General features: G+C 36.5%; 1 protein-coding gene across 5 annotated transcripts in view; it reads right to left on the bottom strand.

Moving 5' to 3' along the window:
* LOC139117030 (PTB domain-containing engulfment adapter protein 1-like) overlaps positions 1 to 22,291 on the bottom strand; it is a 59,854-nt gene that overhangs the window by 35,856 nt on the left and 1,707 nt on the right. For 4 of the 5 annotated variants that reach the window (XR_011548437.1, XM_070679837.1, XM_070679836.1 and 1 more), the window contains exons 2-7: positions 14,673 to 14,776; positions 12,833 to 12,900; positions 10,271 to 10,342; positions 7,908 to 8,006; positions 7,176 to 7,313; positions 4,207 to 4,323 (exon numbers count right to left, since the gene is read on the bottom strand). Coding sequence is in view for 4 of the 5 variants with exons in the window: in XM_070679837.1 (XP_070535938.1) it covers positions 4,207 to 4,323; positions 7,176 to 7,313; positions 7,908 to 8,006; positions 10,271 to 10,342; positions 12,833 to 12,898 (492 nt within the window). In the remaining variant the exon portion in view is untranslated. The remainder of the gene's footprint in view (positions 1 to 4,206; positions 4,324 to 7,175; positions 7,314 to 7,907; positions 8,007 to 10,270; positions 10,343 to 12,832; positions 12,901 to 14,672; positions 14,777 to 22,291) is intronic. The other variant, XM_070679839.1, reaches the window with a different exon arrangement.

Genomic DNA, 22,291 nt, shown 5'->3' with positions numbered 1-22,291 from the left:
TATAAATGTAGGCTTTGGGTGTAGACAAGACATCTTTAAACAACATTTAGACAAGGCTTTTCTGAGACTTTGATTGTTTCAAGTTTGTGAAAAATAGTGTCAATGACACTGTCCTCCCATTTTGCAGCGATACTAACTACTAGTACACACATGACATTGCATTCTTACAGGTTGACTAAGAAAATTCCATTGCAAGTCCAAATTAATCTTATACCCCAGCAATATGAAATGCTCCATCTCATAATGACTTTTACACGTCTGACAGAAAACAACCCTAGGATCAAGACTATCATGTTTTACAGCAATCCAACTAATACTTTGGGAGAAAATGATTTTTTGACAAAAAATGGGAAAAATTGCCCCAAAAACACAAATATGAAAATTTCACCACAATTTGAACAAATCTGACAAGGTCAACCCTAGGATCATACATACAAGTTTTCAAGGCAATGGGATGAGTGCTTTCAGAAAAGATTTTTTGACAAAAAACGGGAAAATCGCCCAAAAAATACAACTTTCAAATTTCACCACAATTTGAAGAAATGTAACTTAAGTCACTATAAAGAGCCTGCATACCAAGTTTCAACCAAATCTGGCCAGTGATTACAAAGTTTTAGCAATTTGCAGGATTTTTCCTTTTTTCCCCTTCCCCTTCGTTTCTTTCAACAAATTCACATCTCCACCCCTCGATGCACCTGTCCATCAAATACTAAGATGGTAGGTGCTGCGATTTAGGAGTTTTTAATGTCGACAGACATACATCCGCACATAATAACTAACATACATACATACATACATACATACATACATACAGACAGACCATAGACCCTCCAAAAAACGCAGGTCTATGAACAAACAGACAGACAGACAGACAAACAGATAGACATGCATACATGAATACATTTATTTTTACAGCTTTTAACCTCCAACAGCCGACCAACTTGTCAATATTAGCTTGATCAACTTGATACTACTGCTTATAATAATATAAATGAGAGTTAATTACATTCTAATTAAAGTAAACAAGATTTGCTTATCAACATTTACGTCATAAAAAACAGCATATCTGTCAGGTTATAAAGAATCTTCAGCTGGTTATCTTTATCAGTATTTCATCTTATTAACCAAGCACATTTTAACTTTCAAATTAACATTGCAAGTAAGTTCTATTGAATAAGTTGAGCCTGTAGGTACTCAGAGAAAGCACACAGAAGAGACAAATGTTTGCAACTTAAGAAGTTCAAGGTCATCAAAAGCATTATAAGGAATCATGTAACACTTTCATTGCACTGTTCACACAGATTGCATAATTGCTATAAATAGCACATAAGGAATCTTACAGTCCAGCTTTACCATAAAAACCCTATCACTTTGACCACTCTTTTAATTGATCACTCTATTTTTTCCTCAAAAAGTAATTTTATTTTATCCTTACCAAGTCAACCATAAATGGAAATGGAACTTTCTCTATCTCTATTTATGTGACCAACCTATCATGACAAACTATTATAAGCAATTTCTTTTAGATAACATACAGAGCACAATATATGACGGTTCAGAATATGTCAAAGTTGGGATTCAGGAAAGTTGCCTTTACATGTTTTAATCCTCCAAGATGGTAAGCATTTCACCATGAACTGTCAAAAAAGTTGAACTTTCTAATAATTCTACACTAAAATTATTTTGGCTTTGTTGATATCCTCACTAATTCAATTATTTAAAATCATATTAATTATTTTTTCTGGGTAAATTGATAGGATTTATACAGTACAAGAGTTACTTACAATGTAGTCAAATTCAGTAAACATCAATTACCGTCTAACATTGCATCATTCCTATAAATAGCACCTCAGCCTGGAACAGCACAATCATAATCTGCTCATTCACACAGGCAGTACTTGACTTTGAATGAATGACCTACTACATTTCACCTATGTACCAAATTTGAAAGCATGACAAAAAGTACCACAAAATTTGCAAATTTCAGCTTGAGTTCAGAGAGTCATCTTCAGGTCACTCCTAGGAACCTGCACACCCAATTAGAAAGTAATGGCATACACAGTTTCAAAGAAGATTTTTTTAAACAAAAATGGCAAAAATTGCTCAAAAATACAAATTTGCAAATTGTGTTATAATTTTGATGAATTCTATTTTGAGTTTTCACAAGGTACCTGCATGCCAAATTTTAAAGCAATCCACCATTGGTTTAAGAGGAAAAGATTTTTTACTAAAATGGCAAAAAAGAAAAAAAATTCATTAAAAATAGAAAGCATCAAATATTGACATCAAATCTATATGTTTAAATGAGTTGGACCCAAGGTACCTAAAACCCAAATATGACAATGATCAGATGAGTAGTTCCTGAGTTATTGATTTTTGACCATTTTCGCTTTTTTTTCTACCTCATTAGCATATCTATGGGACTAAAAAGTTCATTTTAACAACGGCACATCTACATCATATATGGCATCACTACACCAAAATCAGCTCAATACGTGCAGCGGTTTTTGAGTTTTTGCGTTGGACGGACAGACATCCATACATACATACATACATACATACATACATACATACATACAGACAGACATCTCACATACAGACTTTTTCAACCATATAACCTCCCAATTGCCATATATGTATGGCAAATGGGAGGTAACAAAACTGTTTTAGCCTAGGGCATATTCTGAACACTGTTTTTGTACTCGGCTCATGCAGCTGTCGCTAAACTGCATCGATCTTGTACGTTCTCTGCACAGGTAAAACCCTTGAGCTTACACTGTCCATGTTCTCCACACAGCCGCATCAGTGAACAGCTGGAAAGTCAAAGTATACAGCCCTTTTTGACTGGAATTACACCCACAATGTACAGTACGTCCTATTTACCTAGCAATGACATCAGTAGTCAAACCACTGAGCTAAATCCCCACTACAAAACCAACCAAGTGATTTTTGACACTTACCCCCTCCACATGCTGTACGAGTTCAAGTTTCTTATTCAAGTTTGCTTTCAGACTATGATGAAGCATTGCTTTTCTGATAATTTCAGCGATAAAATAAAACAGTGTACAAACTGGTATTTTGAACCTAACTGCACTGAAGTGAACAGCGCAAGGGGGATTTAATTATTTTAAAACAGGTTTCACTGCCAAGTGCATCTCGCATATCTGGAATGCACACACCTTCCTTCTGGACCGATCGATAGGGATTATATCAGCAAAAATTTTGTGATGAAGCAAGGGATCAGGGATGCATTGTATTATTACACTGAGGGACTTGTACGCTCATGCCTCCTGTCCAAAAACAAAGGAATAAAACCTCGAGAGATGAGTGCAGCTGATGCATGTATCCATTTGACATATTGATTTAGGGTTGCTGTCACACACAGTATCCTGGTAACGTTACAACAGATCCCTGGTCATTCTACTGGGCACATCAACACAGGTACAGAATTATAGTAACATTACCATCAACAGTAGTAGTCACAAGTCAAAAGTAACCTTTTTACTCTTCAAATCAACATGCTTTTGTTCACTACCCAGCCGCAATGAAAAAACCATCGCCAGTGATATGATGAAAATCACCAAAATAACACGTCACGGAATCTGAGGAGAGCTGTTGGGACAAACAACAACTAGTACACAACAAGAACCAATCAATGTTACCCATGCAATACAGTGTTGCAGCCAGACGTGCCCTTGTGACAATGCCCCCAAAACGGAACCCATTGTCCTGCATTCTCGCGTACTGCGGGCCATCTCGGGTACACTCATGAGTCAACTGTGTTGGGTGTGTTCTGAAAGTATTATCTGTTACTGATGATTACCTTTGTTTAGCATGATTATTTTGAGGCTTATATTTACATACTTTCGGAGCTATGATTAAAAGTAATTAGAATGCTTCACTTGATATCATAACTTGCTCGTAGTCTGACTGAGCTCTGATTGGCAGCAGATATGATATACTTGCCTGAAATTCAAGCATAGCGACGCGGTCTCGATAACTTTACTTTTTTGTGTATAACTATTTTGTTACAAAATAATATAAAATTTGACTGAAAACTGCCGCATGTTGTCCCCAAAATGTGCAAACTGTCCCCAAAAATAAACGATAGTGGGACACGGTGTCCCCTGATTTAAAATTCCTGGCTGCAACACAGGCAATACATTTTTTAACAAAACCTGCAATGCTACTATATCACAATATTACCTTTTTCTGCAGCACGATAAATTGCTTCTTCATTTCCATGTCCCGACCAGAAGTGTCCAAAAATTTCCGGTAAGCCAGGTCAAATGCTTGTCCCACAGTCAGTGTGATCTCCTCTGCCTGTCATTACAATGACAAGAAATACCGCTGATCAACAAAACATTGGGAAGTAAAATTGAAATTTTCAACAAACACAGAATAATAGTAACTTCCGTCACATGTAGATATGTGTACATTACAGTCACGTGTGGGCAATAACAAACAAGTGTTGTTGTTGTTTATTTTGTTCTTATAAGGACTTGTCTTTAGTGCATATTCATATTATTTCCAATGATCAGTTGCCACATCTAGCCGATTTGGCTTATACGACAAATGTGCAAACAGAATAATTAATCCAGGTAAAAAGCGAACTACATCACATATGAAGCGCACTGTTTCTCATTGAAAACACCTTGTCAATAAAGTCTGCAGTGTCATTGAAAAATCTTGTCACAATTATAGCATGCGTATCTTCAGTGCCTAAGGTGTGAAAGTCTTGTATTGCAGTGGGTACTTTATTTATCAAAGGCCTTCATAATATCATTATTTATAAAGTGAACGAAATAGAAAATACACTTCATTTTTGACTGTGGAGGGGCAATAATCTCGAAGTCTATCTTCGACAGGCAGACTACAAAATCTACCTCTAACACTATTGCTGAGTATAATGGCTGTCAAACTACCACTTTTTAGCAGGAAAGAAATATACGCACTGGGTTTAAAACAAACAGGAAAATTTAATATTTGAGTGTAAAATTTTAGAATTAGAAGTGACTTGTGGTATGGCAGGTGAATCAAGGTCAAGAGTGCAATTACACGATTCTGTGAGTCAGTTTACTTCAGGATGTTCACAGAAGGACGACAGAAAATGTAGACATCAGTGCAAATACAACTATGGAAAAGGCAAGTCTGGAAAATCTTGAATAAATTATCTATGGCTCATCTGCAGACTACTGCCTCATGAAAGCAATCAGGCTTTCTTAGAGGGCCTCACATTACATTTTGAAGCAAGTGCACCCCTTAGAATTATTATATAGATTTATATAACAAAGTTGAGTGTTGGTCAACTGTTTTTCAGTCTTGCATTATCTTTCACTGATCTACAAAATGAAATCATGAACACTCTACAACGAAGTACTCTACTAGGGTGCATATCTATTAAGTCAAAGGCAAGGGAGCTCTATAATTTAAAGCATTCATACCCTTAACACCCCCGCAAAGCCCAATTTTCCTTGTCCTACTTTGCTATAGAAGACATTAGGATCGGGCCACACTATCATGCTGAAAGGTAGAAACCATCATGTGGAAGTATTGACACCTAGATAAACACAGTAACAACATTGCCAGAGCTTTCTTTTTGTGCTCAGCCACAGTGCCTCAACAAAAACTCTTTTGTGAAAGGACTGTAGCTGGGCCTATGTCACGTGTCAAGGAACAAACTCTTCAATTTTTTTCCCCAGCCATGTTTTTTCTCAAGTAAAAGGTTTGACAACTGTGTATGGACTGAGTAAAACTTCAACTTTTTCAACTGATTCAATGACAAAGCAAATCTAAAAGCCACAATCGAGTACAGTGTAAGTAACAAGTCCACAGAGAGTGGAGGGGACACAGAGAACGCACGTTTAGCAGAAAAAGTTTCGTTTATAACACAGGCTGACATAAGTGAAGCTTCTGTCCACAGAGCAGCATTGACTATCAGACAGTAAACGTCTGGGAAGTACTGTACGTGTAAATCAATGTAGTTATTTTCATTCAGGGTTATGAAAGCAAGTAAAGGTCAGAGCTATGGCGACAGAAAGGTCACACCCACACAAAAGTACCAATTAGGAAAATCAGTTGACAATGAAACATAGCAGGGAGTACAGATAGACATAAATCTGTTTATTATCAAAGAACAACATTGAATTTTATTCTTTCACCAGCAACATTTGGTAGAGTCCTGTTGCTTTAAATAAGAGGCAGTTGGATCACCCCATCTTCCATGTCAACAGGTTAACAATCACCATGGTAACAATAAGTTTGGGTCAAAGGTGAAAGGTTTAGAGAAGAAAATGGGGTGAAAAGCTAGAAGTCCAAGGAAAGTTGTTTCATTATTGAGTGGATCAAATGATATGACCGCCAATTTGGGGGCCTATAACAGTGCGTGTGAAAAAGTATTTTCCTTTGTAATAAGATTCTTTTAACCTTTGCACCATGGTGATTTGGCCAAAACTAATTGTTCTCAATAGTGAATGTGGACCTGCTTACAGAGATTTGGGGGTGAACAGGTTAGCAGTTGTCCAAATTCAAAGACTGGTCTCACATAGGGACATGGAGAAGCACTGACTTTAAATGATTGAGAGCTGACACAGTTAAAGCTGTTAGTAAAAGACATCTATTTTCGCCTTGCCTGGTCCTGGCAATATCATTTATGTTTGACTGAAGTCAAAGTCAACCATATATATGTATACAGGGTGCACGATTGGTAGTCCAGACTGATTGCTAAGGGAGGGCATAAACTAGTTAATCTTGGATGTACACAGCCCACCAGGGTGCACCATGCTTGGAGTGTCCAATGTGGCATGCACGGATGTGGTATGTGCAGATGCCTTGCACCCTTTTAACACTCCAAATGCCTGTGCCAGGGACTGGGTGTAAATAAGACTTCCCGTTTCAAGAGATTTGTGCGACATTTCAAAATGGAAAATTGATGTCCATTATTACAATGCCAGGACTGGTTCTTTCCCTGCTTTTGCATTGATTATTTATTGATTCCGATATCTTGGTGTCAGGCTATGAAAACATATTTTCCAGTTCTGAGGAGCGGGAGGAGCTGTACGGACATTTTGAAAAGGACGACTAATTCCCTATAATGACTGATGTATCACATGACTGTATGACAGCCAGGAAAGATGGAAAACATTTGTTACATGAAGATGGTTTCATCTACTTACACACTTCTCACTGTCTAAAACAAAACACAAGTGTTTGTTTGTTTGTTGTTCTTTGGCTATGAAGGCACATATCTTCTTGTCAGTTTTATCATCAGCGCAGTAGGATATCCTGTGGAGTGGATAACTATAAAGCTTTTCCTGGAAAGCAAAGAAAATTAACATATTTCAAAACATTACAGAAAAATTATACAATTTGGTCAAAAGTGGGAGATTTCCTCCCCGTCTTGAAGTATGATAGTTCAGTCATATCGCTTGAATTATGTTATGATAAATAATATACATACAGTTTCTCTTGAATGATAACAGTGACTATTCAAATTTATCTGATGAAAACTTACATAAATTTAATGTATCATAATATTGCATGTATTCATTCTTCAAAAAATCACACTTTCATTTTTTCAAAAAAAGTCATGAACTATCTTTAAGAGACTGTTGTCTATCTTGAGATAATGAGATTTATTTACACAAATTATCCAACAGGATCTCCAATCTCCAGAAAAATCTCGAGACACATCAAACTACATGTATGACACATAAAATGCATATTTATGCAAAAATTTATTGATTCACTTCTGCCAAAACCTCTTTTCCCACTCAAAGAAGTATGCAAAAGTTTCCTTAAAGCTATGGAAAAAATTTCAAGACAAATTTACAGACAGTAATGTGAGTTTTCACTTAATGATCCACTGATTTTTGTCCTTTCACATCACAAAAATAACTTTAGATCACCTTAGTTTTTGGCTCTTGTAGACCAAGTCCTTCCGAGGAAATTGTCAATTCCATTTTGGGAGGTTTGTTTCCTTCAGCCTTCTTGATATGCCTTGAAAACTAGAATCCAGGAAAGAATGTGTCATTGTAAGTTTTCCTTGAAATCCGGATCATGTTACGATATTTTCCATGCAGGCATTTCCCATCAACCGGTACAGTGGTTTCAGAATACAGCAGTTACTGCTAGGGACAAGGTTAGGATAACGGTGCAGTGGGTAGAAATCTTGGAGTAACTCTCCCAGAATGCACCTAGCCAATCAAAATCTCTCATACAACATGCAGAAAGTAACCTTCTGGTATATAACTACCAGGGCATAGCTAGGGCTAGGCCTGGGGCTAGGATTAGGGGAAGTCTCAAGCAAGTATTATGTCCTGAGAGCCCCTGTGATAGAACCAAATTGAAACTTTACATGGCAGCCACTACGGTTTCATATATTTTATCTGATGACTATATTTATTATGAATGAGTTCAAAAATATCTGGTAGTATGACATATATTAAGGAGATACGAAGACACACCCCTGTATACTATAATATAGGAGGGTGCCACGGTGGTAAAACGTCGCCATTAAAAATATAATTCAAATAATCATGGAAAATCAAAAACTGTGTTTCTTTTGATTATGAACATGTAATTTCCAATTTTGTCCAATATTTTCATCTTATATTTTTGAGGCTTTCCTTGTCAAAGGAGATGTTTATCAAGGCAACTTGTACTTTTTTAAACCAAATCTGATTTAGCTATATTCATCTGACCTAGTTCTTGATTCCTATTTTTATAAAAAGGCTGTTTCAGGCTATTGTGTTTCATTTTAGGATATCCTTCATTCTCCTTGTCAGCATGACGTCGAGGGAGTAATATACTGGGACATGCCAAACTTCAAACTATTCCCACTTACCTGTATGGTAATTTAACACTGTACTGTAAAATTTTCATTAAGGACAGGATTTTCAAGGGCTTGGTCAAATTTATTGAGCTTTGCTTGCCACAAACAAACTAATCCACGGCCCCTACATGAATAATCTTCAGAACTCTAACCAGGGCTGTACTTGTCTACTTATTCACGTAGTACATGCTCTGAAACTACAGTTTTAAGCTTTTGCTCAGAATTTCCTTGATGAAACTTAAAATTGTTCTCTTTTTTAATCCAGAAAAGATATTAGCTTTCACCGCCAAAATTGCTACCAGAGAAACAAGTTTCCCGATATTTACAATTCAAAATGGCCACAATCCACGTTTGAACTCTGCGGTGCAAAATTGATTTTAAAATTAAGATTTTACGAAAATGAGATAATGTACATGTGAGCTTCATTTGCCCAACTGGGCTTCAAAATCAGTTTGCACTGATAGCCAACTATTAAGGGGTTCTAAAAATTTTAGAGTCCAAATATCCGTCCCCAGGCACATTCTAATTAGAAATTTAGGTTCTATGGTTTGGGAATAACTGTATCATTTCCACAGTATCATAATGTTGTTGCTTTCATATATCATAAGAATTCTGGTTACCAGCTCATAATCCCTATAAAGACACAATACACATATGGCTTAAACCCTTGTGTAGGGAGGTCATGACCCCTTATGTGACCTTAAGCATGCCCTCTGACTGACCTGTTCAGTCATTTTACGAATTTCTAGAACTTTCTTTTACATCAGTGTTAATACACCAGCACATGTAATATTTGAATTTTCTCACATCAGGGAGAAATTTGCATGTCATTTGGGCTTACAAAGTGCACCCATGACTTTATTTCCTGGTTTGGGGTACTTACAGGGCCAGTCGCTGTATCTTTGATGATTTTTTTTCGCTAATGTTGTTTTTATATCATCTAAAATTCCTTGCTCTACTCCCTATAAAACCATGTTGATAGACACAGTATTCAGTTTGTCATCTCAGTCTTTTGCGTAGACTGCATCGTTATTGTGGACGAGTAAATAGCAGTGTTACATGCATAGACAGTATTGAAAAGCTAAATAGCAGATGTTCCAACATGTCTTGGGGAGACCAACATTAAGAAGAAATTGTACTTTACATTTAAAACAATAATGATGAGAAAATCATCAAAACATAGCTACTGGCTCTTTAAAGTTCAACGTTTTAGAACAAGAACAATGCAAATTCTTTCTTGGAAAAAATTCCCCCTGCAGGTCAATAAAGCATTCAGTGAATACAATTGACTTTTTACAGAGAGATCAGTGCATAGCAACCAAAATACCAGGATGTAAGGTCATACAGAGGCTATGAAAATGGAGTACTGGTATTAATATATCGGTTGCAACCACTCGCATCACAACATGAAATGGGAGAACACTGATTTACACATACCTTCAGCTTTCGGATGGCTTCTTTGACAAGTTCTGCGCCTTTCGGAGCTTCGACTTCTGTCTGACCTAGAAACTGTAATATTGATTTTGATCAGGAAACATTCTCCCTTTGTTTGAAACGCAAACATTACCACAAAGCCAGGGTAGTTATTCTTACAAAGCATATCCTTGTTGTGTTAGTACACAGCGTCTTGTAATTTTTTCCCCTTCTGTGTATATATTTGCAGTGTTACATTTTGTTTCATAAAAAAGTGATTTAGGAATTTAATGGTCCATATAAAAATGTTATGATAAAATAATATTTTTAGAAATTTCACATGCTACCATAGTTGTCTTACTTCAGGATTGATATCACAGGAACAAGAAATATTTTCCACCAAAAATTGTTGTTATCTTGGGAACTCTTTTCTTCTAGTGTCTTTTGCATCAACTGATCATTTTTTTTTCTTTCATGGTCACAACTGTCGTCTGGGCGTCTTAGACCATGCTGGTCATGGTAAACAAAGCTTTCTCAGAACTCTAACACAAATCACGTCCTTATCTTTCAGCAGGGAGGAATTCAAGTATTATGTAGCCCACTCTTTAAAGCAATAAGGAATCAATCTGTTATTCCCAGAGAATGGCTTTTGCTTATGGTATGCCCAATCAGTTGAAAATAACATTTGTCTCTGGGTTGGAGGAAGTGAACAACATTCTTGTAGCTCTATCTGATGACCTTCGACCTTGTGGACTCACCAAATATGGGAGAAGGGGGAAGAGGCGATTGGAAAACAAGAGTGAACGTTGTTAGCAAGAAGCATTGGGTAACAAGTATTCAGATCTGACTTAAGCTACGAAGATGTTGCCAGGCCATGGATTACTGTGACAGCACTCACTGAAAATCATATATGAGAAATTCAGGATCTAGATTTTAACATGTTCCAAATTTCATGAGAAAACTTGATTTTATTCATATTATAAATTCTAAAAAATATGATCAACTTCATTAAGGTAGAACGCGCCTCGGGGACAGATATTTGGACTCTCAAATTTGACAATTCTTTTCTGATCTGATTTACCACTTGTGCTCTTGAAGAAGGAAAAACTTTCACTATTTTAAGTTTTCAAAAATCCAAATTTTTTTTTTCCCTATAGAATTAACACAGGGATGGCGGCCATTTTGAATGTCAAATATCACAAAATGTTGGGTTATTTGTCACGCTAGTTCCAAAATTTGCATGGTGACCCCTGACTTTTTGTTGTTGATTTGGTAAGAAAATGGTTGAAAGTTTCATTTAAGAAAGTTTGAGCTAAGGTTTTAAGTCATTCCCTTTAGAGGCATATACTACCTTTATATAAACTTTTATCTGCTAAAGTATGCATCTACTTCTAAATACTGTTTGCTGTGATAGAAATTGTTTCAACTTGGAAGAAATTATAATTAAATTACTGATTTTTGACATGATGGTATATTCATGATGTGACCATGGTTTTACATTATCAATTCTGTGTCTTAAGTTGGATCATCATAGTACAATGAAAATATGTGCACACAGTGCTTATTACTGCTTTGAAAAACTTGATTATTACACTGATGCAGAGCACTTTCCCACTTTTTCCATAAAAAGGATAGAATTTTATAAGGCAGATACACAGGTGATGCAATCTTTTGTTTTCAAGTGAAACTGGAACACAGAATATTTCATGTCTGATTGCAGAGATAAATAACATTCACTTCAGACTATTTATATTCCCCACAGCTTGTCTTGTTTGACCTTTGACATTAATGTGACCTTCGACACAAACAGCCCGGTTTGCCAGTTCCATTCAAATCACAACCGTCTGGTAAAATACAAAGCAAGCTATGCAAGCGTGCAGTCTCATAAAGACTGAACGGAAGTGATTTTTTTTGAAAAGGCAATGATATATGGAAGGAGAAACAAAATGTTATCTTCAGCAACATATACACTTAGAAGATGCACACTATCTATCACCCCCGGCTATTACCATGTCAAAAGGAAATACAGAAAAAAATAGATTTATTTGTTTGTTTCTCATCCTTAATGTATTACTAAGATGATCCATGCATAGTCGCTCTATCATAGAGACACTGTGGATGATGCAATCACATTTTTTGTAATTCTTTTTTGTTTTAATCACAAAAGCTACATATCAAAATACAAACAACAAGCTGGGATAGGTTTCCAGCAGATAAACAGCAAAATGACGGCTGACTCGCAGCGTGTTTGCAAGATTATATCTGATTGCACGATTGTCACTATTCACAGCAACTTAGGGAGTTTATTTGTATTATTTCATTATAACGGTACGATTCTGCCAACCAATTGGATAACAGCTTCGAAATCGCTGCAAGTCGGCCCCAAAACGATGACGACAAATTTACTGCTCAGAGCTGTAGAATGTTTCCATCAGGTCCAACAGACACTGGCATTTTCTGTCATGGCATGGCGGACTGTCATTTATGTTTAATATATATAAGAACATAAAAAATGCTGATGGGACCAGTCTTGTATCAACATGCAAGGAGATGAGACAACATAATTTTATTTTGGTCTGTATTTACCTTAACGTTATAGATTACATGTCCCTGCGTCAAGGCAGTCGGTGGGTGAACCCAGTTTTTATTCATTTCTGAAAGACAAAGAGCGAGAGAGAGAGGTGGAATATTAATGACTGTTTAATTGTCCAAAAGAAAAAATTATCAAATGTTGGGGTTGTGGAAAATTAATTTCATTTGTGGCATGCATAACTGAAATCCCTTGACCTCCCCTTTTCCAAAATGCAAAGTTTGGAAGTTTTACTAAAATCAGACAACAAAATACGATTAGGACTTCTCCCAAGTATGATAATTATCTGGAATACATTGTTGGAAATTTGAACTGCAAACAGCTTTTTGAATGAGAAATATTTAAGAATCTGAATGGTGATTGAATACTGTACACACAGACACACAGTTTCCATAGTGGGCAATATAGTTTTCATGAATCTGCACACAGTGATCAAAATGGAGCCTAGAACCCTTCCCTGTATGCAAAAACTTTTGTTTATTGTACTTGTGTTTTAATGATTCACAGTGCTGCTGTCTGGTGGCCTGTGGTCCACTTTGCTAGTTCTGCATCCATTCAAAATTACACAAATGCATTTGATAGATGTGTAAACCCTTGGATGGGTAACCTCCATCATTCAACCAGAAAAATTTGTGGCCTCTGACCTGCACCTCATATTATTAAATCTACTGATCGCTAGGTCCATTACAGGATTAGCATGACCACTGCAACTCTACCCCTGACCTTCAACTAACCCTGAAAGGGACTCCCTCAGTGAATGACATTAGATAAATTCTTCAAACTGGGTCAAACACTTTCAAGGTTTTCAAGGGTTAATCTGAAAAACATTATCTCAACGGTAGAGTGTGAGATACACAGTATCAGAACAGAATGATCATCTGAAGATAATTGTTTGCCATCTATAGCAATGTTTATAATTTGAGTTAGTGAGATAGATCTGTATCAACAAGTTTCATTCGAAGCACAGCTGATTTCAGTAACTTTCACCAATACTGCCCACACTGATTACAATACCAAGTATTCATCGTTATCTTAATACAAAACGAGTTCAAAAATTTCTCCAGGAGTTACAACAACAACAAATCTGACGTCTAGTATTATTCTTGTCTTCGGACACAGATATGATAAGTACTGCATACTGTAAATGGTTGCCAGCACTCAAACTCATAATGCTTTATTAGCTTGATATGAAGCGCAACTTGAAACCGTTGATCAGAGGTAACTGTATCCTGTTTTGTAAACCTTTGTTGAATATCTGTAACTTCACTGAACAAAAACCTGCACCTACAGTACTGTAGCATGTTACATTTATATTGAACACAGATAACGGTGTAGGGGTGGGCCGACATTCAAGAATAGAAAACGCTGAATTCAGTCGAACATTTGCCAGTTAGGATGAGCAAGTTCATCAAACTAGCGGTACTGTACACAATTTCTGTTTGATTGGATAAGTCTGATAAATGTGTTCAATGTGCATTTAAAGTCTGAATGTAGATTTCTCTCTTTGAAAATATCAAAGTTAAACTTCTGTAACTTGTTTGGAATGTGAGTAAACTCAGGTTTTAGGAAATGTCACGGGCAGACTTTATGCAACCCATTCAATTTGGTGAAACAGTGTTAAACCCTAAAATCAAATGAATGAACTACCATAAAAAATACACTTTCCATATCTCAATATCACAAATGTTGAAAATCCCTCCCATAACTCTGGCTTTACCGAGCTGTTCAAAACAATCCAAACTTTGTCTTGATAACATATACATGTATCTTTTGATGCTCTGTTATCACAAATGTGTATCAGCTCGTTTTCTGCATCTAAACAACAAAACTACTTACTGATTCTGTTTTATTTGTATTTCACTGGCACAATCAGCTGCTCACACTGTCCAAACGAACACCCAGGCTATTTTAATTTCTCCACAACATTAAACTTACGTAACCTGCAGATAGAAGAACGTTAAAGCAAATAATGAAATCTGACATTACCTGTGTAGGGAGTCATGATGCGTTCTTAAAGACAGGCGAAATCAAAGTAAGGCAAACACTGGCAAGAACAGATCGGTCGCCACCCCCTTGTGCACACTGAGTAACTGGTGGTTTTATGGGCAATTACAATGCGCTATAAAACACAAGAGGAGTTAGGAACCCCGAAAAACAACCTTGCGGCCAGTGGCTGAGTATGAGGTGATGGTAATAAAAACTGGAAATATTACCCGTAGTTAACTGAAGGTAGTGAAAGTTTTATTGTTGTGAAAAAGCGGCATCGTATGCAGCCTTTACTTTGAAAGCCAAGAAATTATATGTATGCCTGAGTATACATTTTAATCAAAAAATTACGACAGACCTTGTAAAACCTGTTAAATTGCTTCACATGATCAATGTCCCAAACAACATAAATTTGTTGATTTTTCACAAATCCCTAAACCTAATTTTCTGACAGGGTCAGTGTTGTCAAAAGTTCAAATATTTCATCCCATGAGGATGGCCTGCTGTGTAGTAATTGTAAAGTGAAAGTTGTACATTGTACCGGATCTGGTTAATTGTCGTGCCAAGGAGCCACCTCCAGGACTCTACCAATATTTTGTGGAGAGGACCGAGGGATGTGAGGCACAAAAAGGGTTGACAATTTTTATAACAATTCCACAGATGAGAAAGAGACTTACCCATCACTTTTTTCGGAGCACTAACCCATTGACCTTACAAGGACAACACATCACAATTACAACAACAATAACAACTACCGGTACTTTTCATATATTTTTACATTTTTTTTTCTTTGCACACGTATCCTGGATGGAAGACAAGTCCTATCCCTTCATCATAGCTTTCCACTGTCAGCCCTTTTGCAGTTCCTGACACCCCTGGGCCCTCCCTTCAAAATAATGGTACAGTCAGGGGGGTTGCTCTGTGGAACAACAATTGACCAGGTCCTCATGACCTGGCGGTGCAAGAAACTGTTGACTGCTACAAAACCAGAAAATCCGAACAAACTTCATTTCATTATTACTTTCAAACCTTTTTCTTTGTTTATACTCTCTGACCGGGAAGATGGCAGGGAGTTGGGTGATAGTTGGGATATTCAAATAGTAGTTGTAGGGATTTCCTATACTGCAGTACTATCGCTGAATAATTTTAAATAAGTACCAAAACTTGCATAGCAAATGAATTTCCATTTTATCAATTACATGTCCCTTTTAACTTAACCCTTTTAGCACTGTAATTTTTCCCATCAAAATATCAGGGCAACATTTTACCATTTTCTATGAATTTTTCTTCAATTTTGTATAGTTTTGGAGTCGACATAACTTTTCATTGGCCACAGTTTTTGACCAAAATTTTGAGGAAAATCTGAAAAAAGTTGTCTCAATCTGAAAAACATCATTAGCGTTATGTTTTATAAAGGCTGAAAAAATCGACTTTGGCATTCAAAGGGTTAGGACATTTCTGATGCTTTGAATCACTGTACAATAATGTCTCCAAATTTATTTTCACCAGCCTTCTACCTGTGTATACATGGTATACACATTTTTGCATTAAAGGTATACTGTCACCTATTCCAACTTTGCCACAGTTACCACGGAAAGAGAAAATCTAACCAATAACAGATTTTAAGTAGGTGGCCACTTTTTAAAAAACAGCGCCCTCACATGGGCATTTTTAATACGAAGGAACGCCTCTTTGACCATATATGGGCATAGTTAGATTACAGGTGACTGTATACCTTTAATCAATGAGAACTTTTGATAGTCAGTTATGTCTTCTTAGTTTGGTCTTTTGGGTATACTTCATTTTACATCTCCTGATAGAGTAGGAGCAACATCGCATTATACTTGAAGCTACCCATCAAATATGATTGTTATACAGAGATGTTGGCATGACAGAATGTGGCAAATTTACTCAGGTACACATCAATATTATTGTTATATACAAAGATACTGCGTAACAGAGTCTGGCAAATCTTCTCCGTGGTACAGAAATTCACGGAATAGTTTCATTTTGGTGAATTTCTTCTTTACTCTCACTGCACATTTTGAATGATTTAGAAACTTGTTGTTTGTGAGTGACGGCAATTGAAAAGTTTCAAGAGGCTCTGCATACAACCAGAACTACAAAAAGAATACTTCGTATGAAAAGAGGAGAAACTAGTTGTGTCTGTTTTGCCGAATTTAAAGGAAAATAACTTCCGTGAATGGATGCAACAATGGAAATTTAAGTCAGTTCCTAATACATAATGACATGTCATCTTGGCCAGTGGTTTGAAGCTGAAGATAATTCACAACCTGTAAAGACTGACTATCAATGACCTGCATTTGAACTTGAATCAATATTATCATATTGTTTGAAACCGCATTTTATCTACCATTTATAACGCTTAAACATAAGCAAAGTTTACAAGAAGAAAAAGATACTGGTTATTACAGCATTAATTTTACTTAACAAGTAAAGATGGTGCAATGATAAGTTGCAGAAATAAGTAACCTTATCTTGGTAAGGCCCATTATCTGTATCCTTTTGCATTTTTTCCCCCGATAAGACGATGCAATGATAAGTTGCAGAAATAAGTAACCTTATCTTGGTAACACCCATTATCTGTATCCTTTTGCATTTTTTTCCCCGTAAGATGATGCAATGATAAGTTGCAGAAATAAGTAACCTTTGGTAACGCCCATTATCTGTATTCTTTTGCATTTTTTTCTCCCGATAAGATGGTTTGAAATCAAAACAATTCATGCATAAATGCTTACTCAAGTGTGAGATAAGATGTTTTTGAAACATCTGTGACGAATGTACAAACTTTGATTTTAACAACTAAAATCATTGTGACTTGGAAGTCATACTGTATATAGCTGCTGTGAGCAAGTACACAAAAAACAGCTATCAATGGATGGAAAACAATTCAGGCACAAATTCTTACTAAAGTGTGAGATAAGATGTTTTTGAAACATATCTGTGAGCAAGTACACAAAAAACAGCTATCAATGGATGGAACCCATTGCCAGTGATTGAAATGGTGACATTTTGAAAGACAACATGGCTGAATGGCTGGAATCAAATAAAACACTAGCCTCAGACAGAGCTAGTTTTGCCTTTGTACAAACAGACTTTTTGTCTGTATCAAGTAGCCTTGTTCAACACCAAAGTGGCCACGGCTACAGCTGAAACTAATTAGTGTGAGCAGTTTTATTACAGTTCACTGCGGTAGCTTTGCTATCTAATACTGAAAATGGTTGTAAAACACTGCTCAAAACATTGGATGGTATCGTTTTAGTACGCAAGCTGAAAAATAATACAGCTAACAGGGCTTTAAAAGAATACTTACAGTAAAGATATGGAATGAGAGGAAGGAAAAATCTCTGTTTAGCTAAATCAACCAGGGTACATTTATGTATAGTTTGCAAAGTTCAATGACCAAACACAATACTGTAGGTTTGAAAATAAGAGCTGAACGCACTTCCTGCTACTGCTAGAACCACCCACCTGCCTAGCTGGTTACACAATTGTAATGTACAGACAGCAATGCTCACTTGTGACAACAACTCACCGTAATTTCTAGAACTGAAATGACTTGTAACACTAGAACCTTACGAGAAACCTACCAAAATGCATCATATTATATGTACTGGTACATTGTATATGGAACTTAAATCGGGACAACAGGACTAAAAGTTAAATAAGTTTTGGGTATTTCAACATTTATTTCCACGGCAAATATCTTCATGGTACAAATCAACACAAACATACAGTTTTCCTAAGAGTAATTATTCAAAGATGAGATGTCACACAGCTCTTCCAATAAATAAATATATTATATTATACTTTTCCAGGGAAACTCATTTAATTTTATCAATTTTCAAATGTTTTAATAAATGAGAACAAGCCATGTGGCCCTTTGAGTATTTCAATGTCACTTATTGAAGAATCACTATATAAGCACAATGCAATAATTAATAACAAAACAAATTAATATGTTTTCCTTCATAATTTCGCATTTTAAACTTTGAAAACCCCCCATGATTATCAAACGTTTTCATCGCTGTCCAAATTAAGCCAGAACAGACTTGACAAATGTAGGTTTCTGGCCTAGTGCCTACTATACAGTCTAAATTCTTGGAACATGTCCTATCCCTTACATAGTTCGTATACATTAGCGTATGTATGCACCAGATGGTACTTATAATGTGTTGAATATCTAATTGCATTTAGCATTTGTACATACAAACCAGACAAACTGAATGAATATTTCTGAACTAATACTACCAGATGATACCAACACAAAACACAGAAAGTTGTCCATCTTTTTAAGTCTGGGAAAAGAATACACCTTCTTTGACAAATAAACAATACAGCGATCCAAAATATGGAAATAAGTATTGATGTTGCTTGCAATATAAGGTTTATTGTTCAGTAGAGTACCCCATAGTGCCTTGGTCGATTTGCATGTACAGTTCTGTTGCATGCCAGAAATTATTAAACAGATTTCTCAAGCCACCCTATAATTTGTTGGCAAAACCCAAAATATTTTTATACAAATCCTTCATCATCTGAATAATAATAATTATGAAATTAACCTCCCTGGTAGAAAAAAATTGAGGAAAACTATCTGTAGAAAGTGATCATATCCCACGATACAACTCACCATGGCAGTAACAGGTCGTGGGCACTGTTACAATAGTTACTGTGTCAGCTCTGAGCCAGGCACTGTCTGCAAATTATCAAATGTGGAAAGGGAGCAAATCTATTTCCCTAATGAGTTTAGCCCTGGTCAGAGCTGTCTGACTTTTGTGTCAACAAGACTGCAGGATGTCTGGACTCACAGATGGTAGCTACATTGTACACTGTACACGTATCTATGAGGGTGTCAACATTTTCAAGAAGTCAATCTGCCTTTCAATGAAGGAAAGTGACAATAATCCTTCCTGACGATAAAATTTTAATGTCAATGAACACTTCAGACGAAGACAATAAACTATTCACAGTTGACTTTCATTACATCATTTCTATAGGTTTATAAATATTTTCATTGAAATCTTTGTAACAGGTTTTCTCATTTTCTAATTAAATCCAGGTCAATAGTTATTCAAAATATCAAACTCAACGCTCCACAAGTTGTTGATGTTGATGGATTTTCATTATTTATGTCGTTTGTAAAATACACTTGCCAATTCTACTTCAAAAATTGAAGATTTTATGAGGGCACGAAATGTCTGATATAAAATCAGAATCACATGGAGGAGGAATGAGTGAGATATAACAGGCCAGACACCTGTTATATCTCATGAAGTCCTTCTGAAATATAATCATGTTGAACTCCCTTGATATTGACCTTGTCAATACAGCCTTGTACCCGATGCATGTAATGATCAATGTTTTGTAAACAACTTTTTTTCTAATAAACAATAGCAAAGTTGCATATTGTTCACAGAAAGCAGTGTTTTTGCTAATGTTTAGGATATAGTAGATCAGTCCGGGTTATGTCCATAGAGAGGATATTACGATTGACCAATCAGCGAACCTGCCGCCGCCAACGTCATGAATAATTAACCATGCAAACCTTGGCTCGTACATTGCAACGAGTTTGGAACTTTTCGGCTTGATTTCGCCCTTTATTTTTAGCACTGGGTAGTTTTTAGATGTAGACGTTAAGCACAATATTCAGTGTGGCCGAGATGGTGACCGACACAAGTGGTTAGTACATTGAAAATTACTTATTTGGATGAATTTCCTGGCCGGGTACGGCTCCTAGAAATCAGCATTTGACCCTTGTAAATCTACAGTAAGTTATTTGTCGCCAAATATCGCCTATTTTTGGTCAAATTTCAATTTAACCTTGCCATCTGCAGTATGGAGAATTTTTCAAGCTTTGCAAAGATGGGTCAACTGTTTTACTCGGTCATCGGAGCACGATGGAGCACGATTTTTTCGATCACCATGCGTTGCCCGGTACGATTGACCCTTCGCTCAAAAAAACGCGCGCCGGATCAATCGCCGAGAAGTTCACCAAAAGCTGGAAAGGAGAACGAAAAACGTCCAATAACTCTTTGTCGAATATGGTCAAGGGTTAAGAAACTCAGAAAACTATTCCTGAAGAATCTTACAATTTTTAACACGGTAGAACGTCGCCAATCGACTGGAGCTAAGATACTTCCGGGTAGCCAACAGTCTCACTCAATCGGTGGATCTGTCAGGTCACATCGCGATCTGAACGAAGTGAACCAACGTAACCTTTGACCCTTGTACATATACAGTACGTGATTGGTTCTTGCCTTAATTTCATTACATATACGGTACGCCATTGGCTCTTCCCTACTATCCTCTATATGGACATAACCCGGACTGGTAGATAAATAATTTGGAAACCCCCGTGCTATTCTGATAGGATTGTGCTGATACAACAGAGGAAACACCAGGAAAATTTACCAGAGTTCTGGTCTTTACTAAAAACATTAGAATGTATTATCATGTGTGTAGAAGGACTGCGGTTTGCATTGTGTTTATAAAAGTTAAGGCTAATATTGCTGCGGATCCGTCGCCCTACCACTCCTTTTGCTGGTTGTGTTGGGGGAGTTAGGGTTACCAGCAAAGGGAGTGGTAGGGCTACGGATCCGCAGCAAAGGCTAATATAACTTTCTATATAGACTATAGATCAACATATATTAGTCACAGTGTCTTTGCTGAGTGGTTGGGGAACACTGGTTGCTGATTTGGGAACCCCTGGTAACATTTTTGCTGTCCCCAATCTGATTGTATTGATATACACTAAAGGTAACCCTGGTCAAATCCAGGTATCAAAGCTACTTACTGCTGATACCTGCTTACTGCTCTTGAAGGGCCTGCAGCCATGCATAACGTATGATAATAATTTTTTTCACTATTTTTGGGTGTCAGTCGCAAGTTTTTGTTCTACTCCCCAAAGCATGTTAAAATAGCTTGTTAACACAGCACCTATACTGTATACTGTAAAATGCACAATTATTGTTTAAATTAGAATTAAAATCCTGACCAGAATTAACATGTGAGCAATAAGAATGCACTTAACACATCTGTATCTCAACATACTAAGGGAGTAGAACAAGACAACGTAGTTAAGATACATAGCACAAAATAGTGAAAACTATCATCAAAAATTACAGCAGCTTGCCAAACAACAAGACAACGTACTAATTGTCTAGAAAAGAAATCCTTAAAATACTTCTCAGAACTTCCTTTTTTGATGCACTCACATATAGAACACCATGACTGTTTGTTCAAGTCTGGGAACAGATAATTTAGACTGATGAGCAAATTGACTAACGTGAAAGATTTGCTTCCTCAAATAACTTGTGCTTGTCCTTCACGACATTTCCGATAAGGTGTCAATCTGTTAGCAGTGATAATGAATATTACTAGTATTATGTTGGTGTGGTCTCTACAGTTTTAAGGAAATATCCACTTTAAACTGTAATACCATTATGTAA

This window comes from Ptychodera flava, chromosome 18 (assembly GCF_041260155.1).
Source record: "Ptychodera flava strain L36383 chromosome 18, AS_Pfla_20210202, whole genome shotgun sequence".
Taxonomy (NCBI): Eukaryota; Metazoa; Hemichordata; class Enteropneusta; family Ptychoderidae; genus Ptychodera; species Ptychodera flava.
Note: the sequence above shows the minus strand (reverse complement) of the source record. Positions and strands in the feature narration are given on the sequence as shown.